The 17,606-nt window shown below is 38.9% G+C and overlaps 1 protein-coding gene across 1 annotated transcript in view; it reads left to right on the top strand.

The window, feature by feature from the left end:
- The window catches only part of SMU1 (DNA replication regulator and spliceosomal factor), a 31,727-nt gene extending 14,121 nt beyond the window's left edge, over positions 1–17,606 (top strand). Inside the window, exons 5-12 of the mRNA XM_005684052.3 lie at positions 3,209–3,337; positions 4,798–4,917; positions 6,203–6,319; positions 6,944–7,071; positions 7,664–7,790; positions 9,724–9,891; positions 15,200–15,352; positions 16,586–17,606. Of these exons, the coding sequence (XP_005684109.1) occupies positions 3,209–3,337; positions 4,798–4,917; positions 6,203–6,319; positions 6,944–7,071; positions 7,664–7,790; positions 9,724–9,891; positions 15,200–15,352; positions 16,586–16,684 (1,041 nt within the window). The 3' untranslated portion in view covers positions 16,685–17,606. The remainder of the gene's footprint in view (positions 1–3,208; positions 3,338–4,797; positions 4,918–6,202; positions 6,320–6,943; positions 7,072–7,663; positions 7,791–9,723; positions 9,892–15,199; positions 15,353–16,585) is intronic.

Genomic DNA, 17,606 nt, shown 5'->3' with positions numbered 1-17,606 from the left:
GAAACAGTGTCACACTTTATTTTGGGGGGCTCTAAAATCACTGCAGATGGTGCCTGCAGCCATGAAATTAAAAGACACTTACTCCTTGGAAGGAAAATTATGATCAACCTAGATAGCATATTCAAAAGCAGAGACTAAGGTCTGCTTTTGCCGACTAAGGTCTGTCTAGTCAAGGCTATGGTTTTTCCAGTAGTCATGTATGGATGCAAGAGTTGGACTGTGAAGAAGGCTGAGTGCTGAAGAATTGATGCTTTTGAAGTGTGGTGTTGGAGAAGACTCTTGAGAGTCCCTTGGACTGCAAGGAGATCCAGCCAGTCCATTCTGAAGGAGATCAGCCCTGGGATTTCTTTGGAAGGAATGATGCTAAAGCTGAAACGCCAGTACTTTGGCCACCTCATGTGAAGAGTTGACTCATTGGAAAAGACTCTGATGCTGGGAGGTATTGGGGTCAGGAGGAAAAGGGGACGACCGAGGATGAGATGGCTGGATAGCATCACCGACTCGATAGACACGAGTCTGGGTGAACTCTGGGAAATGGTGATGGACAGGGAGGCCTGGCGTGCTGCTGTTCATGGGGTCGCAAAGAGTCGGACACGATTGAGCGAGTGAACTGAACTGAAGAAGAGTAAAAATTTGAGAAGAAAGCCATAGGGAACACTTAAAGTCCATAGGGTAAACAGAGAAGGGAACAACCAGAGAGATGAAAAGGTAACCAAGAAGAATAGGGTTAGAAAAAGCAATCGGAGTTTCAAGCAGATGAGTGGTTATTGTAGTTGAGAGCAGCCAAGAGCATGGAGACGATTAGGGTCAGAAAGGAGTCTGATTTTGTTCATAGGGATATCTGAGATGCGCTTCCAGTGGAAAGATGGGGACATAACCTATGTTATAGCAAGTTAGAAGCAAATTAACTGAGATGTGAAGACAGCAAGTATAGGTGACTTAATGAAGCTTGGTAGTTAAAAGAACATGAGGGTGATGTAGAAGGAAGAGGGCCATAGTAGCTGAAGAGCAGAGGGCAAGAGAGGGGTTTTTGTTTTTTCCTTTAAAAGATGGGAGTGATTTGAAACTGCAGTAGACTAAAGGTAAAGAGTGCAGAGAGTACCCATTGATTGGAGATAAGTCCTCTGGTCATTATAGTAAAATATGAAAAATAAGCAAAATATGGATTTTGAAAAGAAAAAAAACAGTATTTAGAAACATTAAATATTTCAACTATAGTGATGATAGAATATTTTAAAATTTAGTAAATTTGTGAGATATAAAATATTCAGAAGTTGATTGCATTTCTGTATATCAGCACTAGCCAGTTCAAATATTCAGTGAAAACAGAGTTCTTGTTTATACAATATAAAAATTCTAGCCCCAACTTTTGTGGGGAAAAAATGATTTCCATTTTTTAAAAAAGCAGAATCCTTTCAAAGCTTCCAGGAGAAGTAAATTTGAGAAGATGATAAAACATTGATTTTCCTGGGTAAGACTGACAGTTGATACCACTTCACAATAGGTTTAAAACTGTATCACAAAAGAATTCTAGTATTCATCTGGAAATATAAACTTAGAGAAGTATATTCATTGAAGAAATTTTGGGAAGAATGTTGAACATATTAGCCCTAGAAATAGTGAAGCATTTAACAGAGGTTCATAGTTTAAATCATTTTGGTAGTTAGCATCCAGTGCAACAGCAGTGCAAGAAATTGACCCTATTATTTATCAGAATTCAGTAGATGGTAATGAGACTGTCACAGAACCTATGGACAGAAAGAATTATTTAGCGTATGGTTTTGGGGCACCTACTTTAGAATAGGGGAGAAATGTCAGATCAGAGTCTTCTCTTGTATTTTATAATCATAATTTCAGATATATATTTTAAGAATATAGATCAACTTAGGTAGTAATATATCAGACCTCCTATTACAGGATTTCTTGTGATTAGGGAGTAGACACCAAGGTTAAGGTCAACAGATTTCATTACTTGAGAGTTTAACTTAAATGAAACCTTTAAAAGCTAAAATAAATAGGTAGATTGGGAAAGAAATTCTTTTTGGGAAACATGAACAGATAGAATATCTTGATCACATTAAAAAGCTTACAAATTGATAAGAAAATGTGAGCCATTTCGTTCATATAAGTGAACAAATAGCATGAGTAAACAGTTAACAGAAGAAGTATATGTCATTAACAAACATGTATTAATAGAAAAGGTTAGACTAATCAGAGAACTTACTAAAAGTAGGGCATAATTTTCCACTCATTAGAGTTTTTAAATGACATCCAAAATTATTCAGTTTTGTTGATATAACAACGGGAAAAGAGAATAAACACTGATCATGTCCCTGTGTTATATAACATATATTGTTTCATCCCTTCATCAACTCTAGGAATTAGGCTTTTTTCTGGGCTTTGAGTTGGCAAATTAGGGATTCAGAATAGCTTAGTTGACAAACTAGGGCCGTCTGTCTCCAAAGTCCATGGTTTTTCCATTCCCTGTGATGCAGTTGTGATTGCTATTGTAGTTGTGTCTTTTTGGGAGGACATTTTGGTAGTGTGTCTAAAGAGCCTTAGCCGTTTGTGTTCTTTTTTAAATTCAGTAATTTCTGTTCTAGGAATCTATTCTGGGGGGGAGTATCCTGATAATAGAAAAAGCCTTACATCCAAGGCTATTTATTGAAGCATTATTTAGATGAGTGCAAAAATTAGAGGCAATATTAATGTCCATTAATATATTAAATAAGCTATGAAACATCCACTAGTAGAGAATATTATGTTAGAATAGAAAAAGTTCTGTTGGTTATGTCATAGCAAGATATAATGATAGGTGAAAACAGGGTATTAAATTTTACATAAGGTATAATTGCAGCTATATAAATTAAACATGTTGGGGGAAAATACTAAAAGGTAACATATGAGATGCTAATTGTAGCTGTGTTTGGATGTTGGGAACTATGGGAAATTTTTGTTTTTCAAATTTTATTTATAATAGGAGTCACACCTATTAAGAAAATGGCTGTAGAAACTTGGACCCATTGGCTCTGAGAATCCCCTTCCACCTTGAGATCAACCTCATGTCCTAGAACACACAGAATAGCCCAGGCTGTGTTGTGTTTGGATGGGTCTGGATGACTCACACTTCTGTGAACCTCACCCTTTCAGGCTTTGAGCAATCAGGACAAAGTTTTAAAAGCACCCAAGTGGATTTCTTTTCTCATAGGCATTGAAGTGGCAGCAGCACCAAGGATTGCTTCCTCCTGGCATGACCATAGATTTGTTCAGAGGCAAAGCAGCTGTCAAAGATGTAGAAGAAGAAAAGTTTCCTACACAGCTGAGCAGGCATATTAAGGTAGGATCCTTGGACCGCCCAGTTGGTAATCACTTGTTGGGGACTCAGCGTATGCTTACTCAGCCTGGCCCTGTGCCAGTAGCTTGGGTTGGGGAGTAGAAGTCATTCTTCAGCTCTGACAACATTCATGGTTGCTGCTGGTGACCACTGAGGCCCACCTGTGGCCTGGCAATGGCACACCTCAGCTGCATTACCAAGTGGACATTCACTGGACACTGACCCATCATCTGCCCTTGGACTTTCTCCCAGGAACCCTGCATTTGGAAAAATGCTTTAGCTCTTAGGTTAAACCTGGGACTAAAAACCATGAACTCTCTTATGTAATTTTCCTGTTCAACATTTGTGTTTTTGCCTGCTATATGTTTGGCAAAGGACCAGGCCTGGATTGGAAAGTAAGCTTCAGTGGTGTTTGAGGAAAATAGTTTTATCATCTTAATGGCTGGTTCTTGGTGTTTTTTTGCCTTTTTTTTTTTTTTCTTTCTGAGACTTTTCTAGTAAAAAGCAAAATGAAGTAATTGTTGCAGTTCCCAGAATTATAACTGTATTTGCTACTTGACCATCTCCTTTTTATTCCTTTCTATTGTAGTTTCTTTTTGGATTTGTGCTCTGATTGAGTTTATAGAGTTAAAAATATTTCAAATATCTTTGGCTTAGTATTTTGAATTTGTCTTTTCTGGATTGTATGTTCTGACTTGCATGTAAAGATATTTTTGAGCAGCACTTTTATTTACCTTGGCAAAAGCCTTGTGACAAATAGAAATCCATTAAATTATGCTGCTGGACTAAGATTTTCTGTTTTAAACACTTCCTTTTGGGCCATTTAAAATGAGACTCATAATAGAGCTTTTCTCTGTTCTCATCTGTCTAATGTACTATAGTTTCGATCTGTTAATGGAAACATCAGTGCTGATAAATGCTTCAGATACATTTCCCAAGCATTTCTGTCAGCTCTAATTGGTTCTCTTAGTCAGTCACGTATTATCACTTGTTTAGATGAAGGTCATAAAAAGAAACAGTGATAATAAAATTTGTTTAAAAAACAGTGTAGGAAAACAACTATTTTGAAAAAAATGAATTTTTTCCCCCAGATTAAAAAAAAGGAACATATGCCATATTAAGTTAGTGTGAAAATCATGTTAACAGTGACTGATTCTGGTAGAAACATACTGTTTGAGTTAACAGGATTATTTGTTCTAAGTCCCTTGCTAAAATAGTTTTTTTGTTTGCTTTTCTTTGGAAATACCAACGTCATTAAAAAAAAATCAAATTAGTTTCAATGGTGAACCTCAGTGTTAAACTGGTTGGAGAGAATATATCAAGCATTTCTTTGTGTTCCAAATTCTATAATATAGGCTCGCTATGACTCTGTGCTAGGGCCAAGCTCTCAAAAGATTAAAATGAGAATTGTTTTAAGGCCACTAGATAAAAATGCATCTGTTTCATTGTTTCATTTGAAACAGTTTGGTCAGAAATCACATGTGGAGTGTGCTCGATTTTCTCCAGATGGTCAATATCTGGTTACTGGGTCTGTTGACGGATTCATTGAAGTATGGAACTTTACGACTGGAAAAATCAGAAAGGTAAAGTATTTTAAATATACTAATTTTTCTAGTAGAATTATCTGTTATTGTTTTTAAGTTATTTATTGTTGCAATTTAAATTTAGTTTTTGAATGGGTAAGATGTACGTCTGATAAAACATTTTATAAAACAGAACAGTTATTCAGTAAAGGCTCTTGTTCCCCACTTTTGTTCCTCAGCCAGTCAATTCCCTTCTTTGGTGCGCCCAGAGTTACCAGTTTCTTGTGTAATCTTTATGGAATATTCTATGTGTATATGTAAGCAGTGGCTTGTTGTTTATAGTCTAACCTTTTCGTAGTACTAATTGCATTTCTCTTATCATGAATGAAGTGGAATATCCTTATATGTGAAAAACCACCAGTATTTCCTAGTCTGTGAAGTCTGTTCCTATCCTTTGCCCATTTCTCTTTTGGACTACTTCTTACTGAATTGTAGGAGCTCTTTGTAGTTTGAGGAAATCAACCTTGGTAATATGCATTGCAAATATTTTTCAGCTTTGACTTTTGTCTTTTGACTTAATGTATGGTTTTGCTTTGTACAGGTAACAGTTTTTTGTGCCATCATATTTTATCCATCTTTTCTCCCACGATTTATTCAAATACTTCTATGTGTCTTTTTGTGTTTAGTTTTTGATCCATCTGGTGTTTGATTAGGGTGATAAAATTGGCATAGATCCAGCTTAACTTTCCCAAATAGCTACTTAGTGACTAACCACTGATTTAAAATGTAATCTTTATGATTACTAAATTCCAGTCCACATACAGTGGATTTATGAGTGGTTTTCACTTTCTACATTGTATATTTCTTTACAGTTTGCCTTTTTTTTAAACCATGAAACAGTCTCACTTTATAATTAGAAAAAATAAAGATATTTCATTATGAACAGTAATGGATGATAAAAGAAAAATAACAAATACAATAATCAATACATGATTTTAGGAAAGGTAGCTGACTATGAAAAAATGTTTCTCACATCATACCATTAAATAAATTCAGATTTATTAAAGATGTACAATTTGAAACTGTAGGGAAACTTTGTTGAGAAAGGATTAGTAAGCAAAAGATATAGGCTGTTACATTTGTATTTTTTATTTATTTGAATTGTGTAAAAAAGGTACTCCCAGTGTTATCAGTTGTTCATCAGGATAACATGCATGACAGTGCTATTTGCTTTGGAGATTTAATCAGCACAGTCTACCATCCTGCTTCCAGTAAGTTTGTAGAGACCTGGGGTAACTGGTGTTTTTGTGATATTTTGATAATTGCTTATCATTGTTTCCTTTAGGATCTTAAGTACCAGGCACAGGATAACTTTATGATGATGGATGATGCTGTTCTCTGTATGTGCTTCAGCAGAGATACAGAAATGTTAGCAACTGGTGCCCAAGATGGAAAAATCAAGGTATGAATTAGAGGCATGAACTCTTATATGTAGACATTTTGAGAATTCTGTGATGAGCTAGTCCCTACATAGGGTTTTTTTTAACTACTCTTTATTGAGTATCAACTTTATACCAGTCACTTTAGTTTTTCTTATTTAACCGTAATAATAACTCTGCTTATGGAGGTCCAATAATTTAAAGTCACACAGTTGGTGATAGATTTGGGACTTAGATCTGCTCGTGCCCTTTCTCCTGTGCCACCATAGCTTACCGTATTTGGTGTGTTTTGCTTTGGGGTGGTGGTCTGCAAATGCTTAGCAGTGATCAGCTATGGCTTGTATTTAATTGCTGGTCAAATACCCTGGGCTAGATAAAATACAGAAATAGTCTCTGCTAAGTGAACTTAGAGTCTAAATTTTTGTTTTAATAATTTAAAAGGAAAGAGGTTTAAGTTTCAGAGGATTCAAGTTGTCATTGTACTTTGAGAACTGACATATCATATTCAGCTATTGGCATGCATTTTTAATGCTGTTTTTAGTACCTTAGTGAGCCCTGTATTTTGCCTGTCTCTGCAGGGTAGGAGTGGGACATGGGACACTGTATTAGGTACAAGTTTTTACTATTCTTTTTTCCAAAAAATAAAGGTATGGAAGATTCAGAGTGGACAGTGTTTAAGGAGATTTGAAAGGGCACACAGCAAAGGTGTCACCTGTCTAAGCTTCTCTAAGGATAGCAGTCAGATCCTTAGTGCCTCTTTTGACCAGACAATTAGGTAAGTAAGAATTTCCAAACTGCCCTCACTTTTGTTTGATGTGATGAAACTTCAGAGGGAGGTACTAGTTAGTGATTTCTATGTTTTCACCAGGATTCCTTTATATGGAAAGTGAGGGAATAAATGAGTAATGAATAAATGTGAGACCTTATTTCCCCAAAGTACAGCAGACACAGTGCTGTTGTGCTGTCCATTTGGGTCTTTACCCAGAAGAGAGATCAGAAGGGGATTTTAGTAGCGCTTCATGTTTCTCAGAGTGTGGTCTATGGACCCACCTGCATCAGGGTCACCTGAGGGAGCATGTGACAAATACAGATTCCTGGGACCCAGCAGAGACCTAGAAGTCTGTTGCTGAACAGAAGCTTGTGGTATCAGTGGCCTATCTTCTCCCAGTCTCTCTGCAAAGCTTTTGGTTCGGTTTTGTTTGATTGTTAGACATAATGAAAATACGACTGCATACATAATTGTATAGTCCCTGTTCTTATATTTTAACATGAGCTTCTGTAAGTCATCTAAAATGCTTTCAACACTTGGTTCCAACCACAGTATACATGATATTAATTGCTATTTTCATTTGCTTTTATTGTGATAGAATTCATGGTTTAAAATCTGGAAAAACCCTGAAGGAATTCCGTGGCCATTCCTCCTTTGTTAATGAAGCAACCTTTACACAGGATGGACATTATATTATCAGTGCATCCTCTGATGGCACTGTAAAGGTTAAGTATTTGCTACTGATTTATTTTGGGGTGTCTATTCCATTTTTTTCTATTTTGCCCTTTGAGGAGTTTTCAGTGGTGATAATGTTGATAGTTATGGTGGCTAAACCTCTTTACACTGTATTTTAGCCATAATTGAGATCTGTGCCAATAATCACAATCTGTGGGTAATTCCTGTTGGCCTAGGACCTCAAATCTCAAACCTACAGGCTATATGATATGTAGGAAAAGGCGTAGAGTTCTAAACTTAAGTCAACTCCTGTTTACAGTGGTTACATTTGACTTTGCCACAAAATCAAATGGTCTTCCTGCAACAGTCAAATTCACAAAGGGCTCAGTGGCAGAATAAATAGGTCTCTTTTATTGCAGAGCTTCACCCCACACCCAGGACGTTTCTGATAGCATTAATGAGGAACAAGATGGTGTAGAGTAGAACTAAGTCCTCTTAGTTACTTGCTACCTTCAGCTCTCAGCTGAAAGTAATAGATCTTCAGTGCCTTAAGAGATGTAGTTATTTCAAGAGAGGGCATCATTTCCTAGAAAAGGTGAGCAATCCAAATTGAAAATTGCTAGAGATCTTTGAGACACTCCACTTACATTGTACATCTGCTTTTAAATTGCCTGTTGTAAGTGAATGTTCTCTGGCAGAAGACCTAAATGTCATAACACAGATCCCTAACAGTCAGACCCCTTTCTGTGATGGCCTGGGAATTGAACCAGAAATTTGAAGGTAGGAGATGTGCTCTTCTTCAGGATGGAACAGAAATACACAGAGTTCTTGGTGCTGTAGTCATGGGGTTTGCCTTCTCTGTGCTGTGAATATGGGCCTTACAGCCTATAGGACTGTGAGGTGGTTTCTATAGGTCTCTTTGTTTTGTAGTCTTTTCCTTTAGTTTTTGCAGTAGGTGGGATAAAATATCTCACTGACTTTTTGGACAGAAAACTCTAGAAGTCCCTTGATCACCGAAATGTTAATTTCTCTTCTAGGTTGCTGGGCTTTAGAGAGGCAGTTGGGGGAGGTGATACTGTATTTATTAAGGAAATAAATATTGAGACAACTAGTAGGGCAGCTATTTCCTCCTTTATCTAGGTGTTTATTCAACATCCATTTTGTGCTAGGCTCCATTGAAGCCACAGGAGAAACACAGCATAGTCATGCCTTTGAGGTTTTTATATCATCACTACTCATGATGTGAGTAGTGTCCAGACACAGGCAACAGTTGGTTCATCCCTTCTCTAAGCATGTCTCAGATTTCAGTAACTATGATGTCTGATTATCTGCGTCAGTTCATAATAGTTCAGAAGGACAAGGTAAAAAGCATTAGGATGGAGAACTATTAGAAGAGGTATTGGACTGGGAGAGGTCATACAAGTGGCCAAGATTAGCCTCCGCTTCATGGATCCTCACTTGTGGCTGTTGACATTGTGACTTCTGTGGAGTGGTTCTCAGTACAAACTGAATCATTTGTGGAGCTTTTAAAAAAATACACAAAGCTACATACATCCCACCCTAGACCCACCAAATTTGAATCTCAGCATCCTGAGCATATAAATCTAAAAACCCCTCATTTCATTTTGATGTCCAGAGACCGGGTAGCTTTCTGATTGTTTATGACAGTAGCAGTGTTGACACATAGCTAATTTCAAAGTTAGGAAGCTTGTTAGCCAAGGGAAATTTTGTAGGAAAAGAGCATAATTTAAAAAGTTTTATTATTTAGGTTTCAGATTTTTTGTTGTTTTTATCAGTTAATCAGCAAATAGGGGAGTTCTTTTGTATATGGCAATGCTAGGTATTTGGACTGTAAGCAGCTTTTTTTTAAGTCCTTTTTTTTTTTTTTTTTCTTTTAAAGTAACTTAATTTTCAACCCTCAGACTTTAGAAATTGCTGCACTCTCACCCCTAAGTGTTTATGCCTTATGTTTTGGTGTTGTAGATCTGGAACATGAAGACCACAGAATGTTCAAATACCTTTAAATCCTTGGGCAGCACTGCTGGGACAGACATCACTGTCAACAGTGTGATCCTGCTTCCTAAAAACCCAGAGCACTTTGTGGTTTGTAACAGATCCAACACAGTGGTCATCATGAACATGCAGGGACAGGTGAGTGCTCAGAATGTGCCTTTCCTCGGGCCCTGTGGGTAGTTCCCCAGTCAGAGAGACTTGGTCCTACACTTTATTTTAGACTCTTATTTAAATTTTAAATTCTGTTGTCAACAAAGCATCTTTCTGGCATCTCAAAAGTTAGCTCCTTTCCGTGGGATGTTTGTATACTATGGTCTTTCTTTTGCATCCTTTGGATAAATTAAATTCTCTTTTTTTTTGGCTGCTCTAGGCCTTCGTTGCTGCATGTAGGCTTTTTCTAGTTGTGGCGAGCAGGGGCTACTCTCCAGTTGAAGTGCATAGGATTCTCATTATGGTGGCTTTTCGCTGTGGAGCGCAGGCTCGAGCAGCCAAGCTTTAGCTGTTGCCGCTCACAGGCTATGGAGCAAGGTCTCAGTAGTTGTGGCACACAGGCTTAGTTGCCCCTCGGCACGTGGGGTCTTCCCAGACCAGAGATTGAACCCATGTCCCCTGCAGGTGGCAGGGGATCCTGAACCACTGGATCACCAGGGAAGTCCCCTGGTTTGTCTTTAAACCTTCTTCAGAACATCACTGAAGATTTTAAGGTATAACAATCCCTCTGTGAGGGAAGGAGACATAGTGTGTGGATTAAGAGTTTGGGATATCTGTTAGCGACCATATGATCTAAGGTGGAACTCCAGTAGGAGAAGAGCAAGTGTCTTAATGATGTGTGTTTGTAATCAGAACACCTGCTGGTTCCCAAAGAACCTCACTTTTGTAGCACCATGGACATGAGGAGTATCGAAGTTGAGGTCTCAAGCCCTTGGATGTGTTGTGATGCTACTGAAATGTTGACCTGAGCACTTGGGGATCTGGCTGAGCATGGAGAAGACCCAGGGGCTGGTGTATGGAACTGTCTTTCCATTGCTTAAGTCCCTATAAAAGATAAATTGGTGGTGATGAACCCATGGTTGAGATGGCTGGTCCTCAGTACTGCTGGGACACTACATAATAGCCACAGCTGCCCACTTCTTAGTTTTCTGCTTGACTTTTTTTTTTTTTCATGTAGCAGAGTTTTATTAAAGTATAAAGAGGACAGAGAAAGCTTGTGACATAGACATCAGAAGGAGGATGGAGAGTGTACTTATCAAGACCTTATATACTTTTATCAGACCCACTCCCCACAACATACATCTTAAGATAACAAGGTAGTCAGAAGGTTATTGTTAAGGAGATGCATTGTTCTTATATAATCGTTTAGCACAGAGCTTAAGGAAAAACAGAGCCCTGGACCCCTTCCCTCCTTGAGGGCCCAGACTCCTTATCAATCTACCTAAGAATTAGTTTTGTCATTCACCCCGTTTTCTTTTAGGAGAATTATGTTGCCAAGGGAAAAAGGTGGCATTTTCATTCCATAACTACTTCCTGCTGGGATGGGGGCATTGTCCCTAAATTGTTGAGGCAGCATATTCTCCTAACCGGCATATTGAGGGTTTCTAATCCGGGGACCCCAAGTTGGAGGAGGTTGTAAAAGTTGTATCAGCATGAACAGTCATTTGTAACCTAAAAGCTTTTACATGGTTAGAAACAAACCCCATTATACAGTTAGAGATGTAAGGCAAAATAGTCATTCAGTTCAGTTCAGTTGCTCAGTCGTGTCTGACTCTTTGCATGCCCATGAATCGCAGCACGCCAGGCCTCCCTGTCCATCACCATCTCCCAGAGTTCACTCAGACTCACGTCCATCGAGTCAGTGATGCCATCCAGCCATCTCATCTGTCCATCACCATCTCCCAGAGTTCACTCAGACTCACGTCCATTGAGTCAGTGATGCCATCCAGCCATCTCACCCTCTGTCGTCCCCTTCTCCTCCTGCCCCTGATCCCTCCCAGCATCAGAGTCTTTTCCAATGAGTCAGCTCTTCGCATGAGGTGGCCAGAGTACTGGAGTTTCAGCTTTAGCATCATTCCTTCCAAACAACACCCAGGGCTGATCTCCTTCAGAATGGGCTGATTGGATCTCCTTGCAGTCCAAGGGACTCTCAAGAGTCTTCTCCAACACCACAGTTCAAAAGCATCAATTCTTCGGCGCTCAGCTTTCTTCACAGTCCAACTCTCGCATCCACACATGACTACTGGAAAAATCACAGCCTTGACTAGATGGAACTTTGTTGGCAAAGTAATGTCTCTGCTTTTGAATATGCTATCTAGGTTGGTCATAACTTTTCTTCCAAGGAGTAAGCGTCTTTTAATTTCATGGCTGCAGTCACCATCTGCAGTGATTTTGGAGCCCCCAAAAATAAAGTGTGACACTGTTTCCACTGTTTCCCCATCTATTTCCCATGAAGTGATGGGACCGGATGCCATGATCTTCGTTTTCTGAATGTTGAGCTTTAAGCCAACTTTTTCACTCTCCTCTTTCACTTTCATCAAGAGGCTTTTTAGTTCCTCTTCACTTTCTGCCATAAGGGTGGTATCATCTGCATATCTGAGGTTATTGATATTTCTCCTGGCAGTTTGATTCCAGCTTGTGTTTCTTCCAGCCCAGAGTTTCTCATGATGTACTCTGCATATAAGTTAAATAAGCAGGGTGACAGTATACAGCCTTGACGTATTCCTTTTCCTATTTGGAACCAGTCTGACTGGTTCCATGTCCAGTTCTGACTGTTGCTTCCTGACCTGCATATAGGTTTCTCAAGAGGCAGGTAAGGTCGTCTGGTATTCCCATCTCGTTCAGAATTTTCCACTGTTTATTGTGATCAAAGGCTTTGGCATAGTCAATAAAGCAGAAATAGATGTTTTTCTGGAACTCTCTTGCTTTTTCCATGATCCAGCGGATATTGGCAATTTGATCTCTGGTTCCTCTGCCTTTTCTAAAACCAGCTTGAACATCTAGAAGTTCACGGTTCAAGTATTGCTGAAGCCTGGCTTGGAGAATTTTGAGCATTACTTTACTAGCGTGTGAGATGAGTGCAATTGTGCGGTAGTTTGAGCATTCTTTGGCATTGCTTTAAAATGTAATCAGAATTAAAAGTCACATTATTTCCATAGTTAAGGTACAGTGAGTTATACCAGTCCATTTTTGGATTGTTAGATGTCTTCAGATTAAGAAGAGGCATCACATATGATTGTTGTTGGTGAAGAGGTGAAGAAAGTCCTTTTCTTGAATTGGAAAAACCCACCATGTGAAGCCTTCCAGTGATAAAGAAAGGAGCATTTTGCAGACCTAGCAATTAGACCAATTTTGGAGACTGGATCAGGGGTCACCTGCCAGAGTTCTTGTAATATCTGTTTAAAGATTGAAAGCTGAATCACATAGTAAATTCTAAGGCTTCAGGATCTATGACAATATTGGTGCACAAAAATGGTCTGTCATAGAGACAGTCCCTTCTAGGGGCAGTCTGAGCCCTGATTAAAGCTATGGGTAAAACTTTAAACCAATTGTCTTGTGTTTCCTGAGTTAGCGTATGCAGATGCCTGTTAATAACGTCATTAGCCTTTTCTTCCTTTTCAAAGGAAGTAGCCCACTGTACTTTCAATCTGGGATTCCTGACTTAGGTTCTTAGAAACCTCATGCTCACCAGCAGCGCTTCTACCCATATAGAGTTTGGAGGTACAGCTATGACAAGGACTCACTTTTAGGACTCTAGCCCCATATGGAAGCAGCCAAGAGAGATGTTGCTGAAGCTAGAGTTCTACCTTATTCCTGACTGTGCTTCTAGCAAGTCTGAGTTCTCATGACTGTTCCAAGCTTGGGGTCTGAGTAAAAGTACACTAACAGCATGGTTCACAACTCCCTTGAAAGTCTATGATCCAACAGATTAGGTTAATGGTTCTAATTCCCCAGGCAGTTACGGAATGGTCACAGAAAACCAGGAAAAGGTGACCGAGAAAGGGAAGTTTGGTCCACATGCTTCGCCAATTTCTGGCCGCTTCTCTTGCAGGGACATTGGGTACCTTTTGGCACTGGCAAGTTGGTATAAACCCCTGACAAAGCTCCCCATTTTGAGGCAGCCTTCAGTCATTACGAGGCACCTTGAAACCGCAGAGCAAGGCTCTGCTTCGTACGTTTGCTTCGTATTTACTTCTGTACATCTCAGGCTCTCAATCAGTCACACACAAAGGCACACCATAGAGTTAGTAAAGTAAAAGTGTACTAAAAGAACAGGCAAGCTAGAGCTCTGAATGTCCTTACCTTGTTGTGAAGATCCCAGACGAGCCCCCAAGATGATAGCTTGCGGTAAATGATTCGAATTTGTGATCTCCAAAGAAGATTTAGCTTTGGGACCAGGTACCAGGCTTGATCACTCAAGAGCTTTTGTGTAGCAGAGTTTTATTAAAATATAAAAAGGAGAGAGAAAGCTTCTGACATAGACATCAGAAGAGGTATAGAGGGTGCCCTCTGCTTGACTTTTTAATTAAAAAGTTAAAAAAATTTTTTTGGATTCATAAAGAAGTTACAAAAACAGGGCAGAGAGTTCCTATACACCGTTCCCCTGCATCCGTCAATGATAACATTTTATAGAGCCATTGTATAATTCTCAAAACCAGGAAATTGACATCAAAACGAGGTACAAAACTATTAACTAAAATATGAGCCTTATTTAGATAGTCTTTACATGCATTCATCTTGAGGTGGGACATGAACAGCTCTCTGAAATTTCATCTCGTTTTATGTAACCACCACAGTTAAGGTATAGAACTGTTTCACCACCCTCAAAGAAACTCTCTTGTGCTGTACTTTTTATAGTTAAATCCTTCTCACAACCCTAGCCCCTGGCAGCCACTGATCTGTTTGACACTATTCTAAATTTTTCATTTTGAGTATAGTAAATAAGAGTCGCACAGTATGTAACCTTTAAACCTTTTGAGATTGGTTTCTCTCCACTTGATTTATGATTATTTAAGTGGTATGTAAAATAGATCAAGCAAGGTCTTAAAGAGAGAGAGTTCCATTATGAATGGGGAGGGCATCTCATTCTGTTACAAAGAGGAAACTCGGGGGCATGGGTCACGGCATTGAGAACCAGTAGCATGTTGATTTAGGAAATTGTATATGGTAATGAATTTGCTTCAGGATAAAATGGCTCAATAGATTAAGGAGTAGGATTGGTGACCTGGGACATGGAAATTGTAAATTTCTGTCTGCCACTGACTTACAATAGCTTATCTTTTGTATATTTCCCAGTCAAGAGGATTTAGCACAAGGTGAATGGAATTGGTAATCTAATTATAAATGACAGTAAACCAGAGTACAGAATAACACAAAAGATGTCAGTTTCCCCTGCTGCAGTGGAACTACTGCTAATCCAGATGTTTTATTTTTACCTTGGACTGTGTACTCTTAGATTGTCAGAAGCTTCAGCTCTGGTAAGAGAGAAGGTGGTGACTTTGTTTGCTGTGCCCTCTCTCCCCGTGGCGAATGGATCTACTGTGTAGGGGAGGACTTTGTGCTTTACTGCTTCAGCACAGTCACTGGCAAACTGGAGAGAACTTTGACAGTAAGTATTACTGACTTAAGGCCATCTACAGAAATTGTTAATGCTTAGATTTTTCTGAACTCGGAAGTAAACCTTTTTCAGACTGCTGTCCTTGTGAATCTTGATGTAAAAATATGTAAAAGTGTCATTAAGTAAAATAAAGGGTCCATAAGTAATTGTATGGAATTACCTCCTCTATCTGGAAAAGTCATCCTTCAGTGAGCCCTCAGCTTCTAGTGGATAGGATGAGTATACATTAAGCAGAGGAGGAGGAAAAGGAATGTGCCTGTCTAGCCAGCTAGAGTTAAACCTCCTCAGGGTGGTTGGAGAGTGACAGATACAGCTAGTTCTCTGCATGTGCTTTCAAAGGCTACTTGTATATTACCCTATAAAATTGGTTTATTAAGCAGCGCTTATAACAAGGAATAATTAACGCAGCTGCTGTAACAATATTCAAATTCCAGTGGCCTAATACAATGAATATTGTCACAATGTGATATAAATTGCATCCTCCTCCTCCATCTTTTAGCTATGCCATTTGGGAAATGTGGCCTCTAAAGTGTTAGGAGGAAAGATAATTGAAGGGGTTTACTGGATGTTTTCAAGACTCACAGCTGGAAATGGTTTATATTATTTTGTCCATCATTCTTTTTTGATTAGAATTAGTGCTGCCAACAGCCCAAATGCAAAGGAGGAGTGGACAGGGAAAATGCAGTCATCTACAGTTGGGAAGAAGAAATGGTCTGCTGAATGTGTGAAAAAAATCATAAACATACCTGTTAGAGAATAATCTCATCTCAAACTGTTCTTGAGTGAACTTTTGGTACACCAGCCTTGTGAAGCCTCCTCCAGTAGAGAGCAAAGACGTGAACAGAACAGAATGAGGTGGCAAGTGTCCTCTAGCTGAGGAAAATACTGAGTTCACTGAGTTGAAGGAATTGTTCAGTCTCAGCCACTGTCTTGGCCTAATATTTGCAAAATGGATGACTGGGACCAGCTGTAGCAACCGAAAGTGGTTTGGCATAAAGTATAATTCACACATTATGAAGAACAGTACAGAAAATGTGATCAGCCATCTGATAGCCTCGTTTTGAGTTTTTGGTTTGTATGTTTAACCCTCTTCGAGGCTCCCTTAGGTTTGATTCCTTTGGTGAAGGTAGAAGCTTCTATTCTTATCTGCCACTCAGCTCTGGAAGCTTCTTCAGTGATTTGTTAGCGACCTCTGTACCCTGATTCTGTGCTTCCCTATTCCAGGTTCACGAGAAGGATGTGATTGGTATTGCACATCACCCTCATCAGAACCTGATTGCTACTTACAGTGAAGATGGACTGCTAAAGCTCTGGAAACCCTAATTCAGCTTCTCTTTTAAACTAGCTTGAGAGCATGTACTTAAAATGAAGACATACTCATGTGTTGCTTTTTTTTTTTTTAAGGCCAGCTTTTCTAAGCAAATCGTCTGAATTAGGCACAAGAATAATTTTGTGAAAATTCATAAAAATTTAAGTAGCAGTTATCATTTTTTATATATTTTCCAAGGTATTCACTCTAACTGGGGCAGTCACTTAATGCTGTCAATAATCTTTTACCTGAAGAGCGAAATACTGGTATTCCTAGGGAAAAACTGTACTCCTTTGATTATTTGAAATGCTTTGATTGAAATGGGTTTCCTGCAGTAAAACTTGTAAATAAGGAACTATCCTAAATTCATTAGCTGTTTACTATCCCACCTTTAAAAAAAAAAAAAAAAGATGTTAATAAACTTTACACCTTTCTGGAGGCTTTGTTTTTAAATGTAAATAAATGCCTATCTAGCTAACGCATTTACTTAGAATCAGATATTATCATCCCTGAAGTCAGCTTCCCATAGGATCTCATTTTCACTGCCCTCCCCCGGGGCATTCATTTTTTAACTAATTGCAGGATCCACTAGGAGAATTCAGTTTTGGCATATCTCCTTTGTATGCAGAGGTTTTTGCATTGAAAATATGCTGCTGTTCAAGGAAAAAAAAAATTTAGAAAACAACTCAACAATATTTTGCGTATGGGTCTTTTCTGTTTCAACTGATGTATGTGGAATGCCTATGTTGATGTGTGAAGATACTGTGCTGGGTACCATTTCAAGAAAGTGAGCTTATTTATGGAGGCCTTTTATGCCCCATTTCCCCAGTTAGTAGGTACAGGTGAACGAGGAGAATTTTGCAGTCTTAAAAACCTGTGTCACTTGAAATACAGCCTGATCTGTATTAAAGATGAGCAATGCCTAGCACGTAAAAA

The sequence above is a fragment of the Capra hircus genome, chromosome 8, assembly GCF_001704415.2.
Source record: "Capra hircus breed San Clemente chromosome 8, ASM170441v1, whole genome shotgun sequence".
NCBI classification, from domain to species: Eukaryota; Metazoa; Chordata; class Mammalia; order Artiodactyla; family Bovidae; genus Capra; species Capra hircus.
This window is presented reverse-complemented; position numbering and strand designations above follow the sequence as displayed.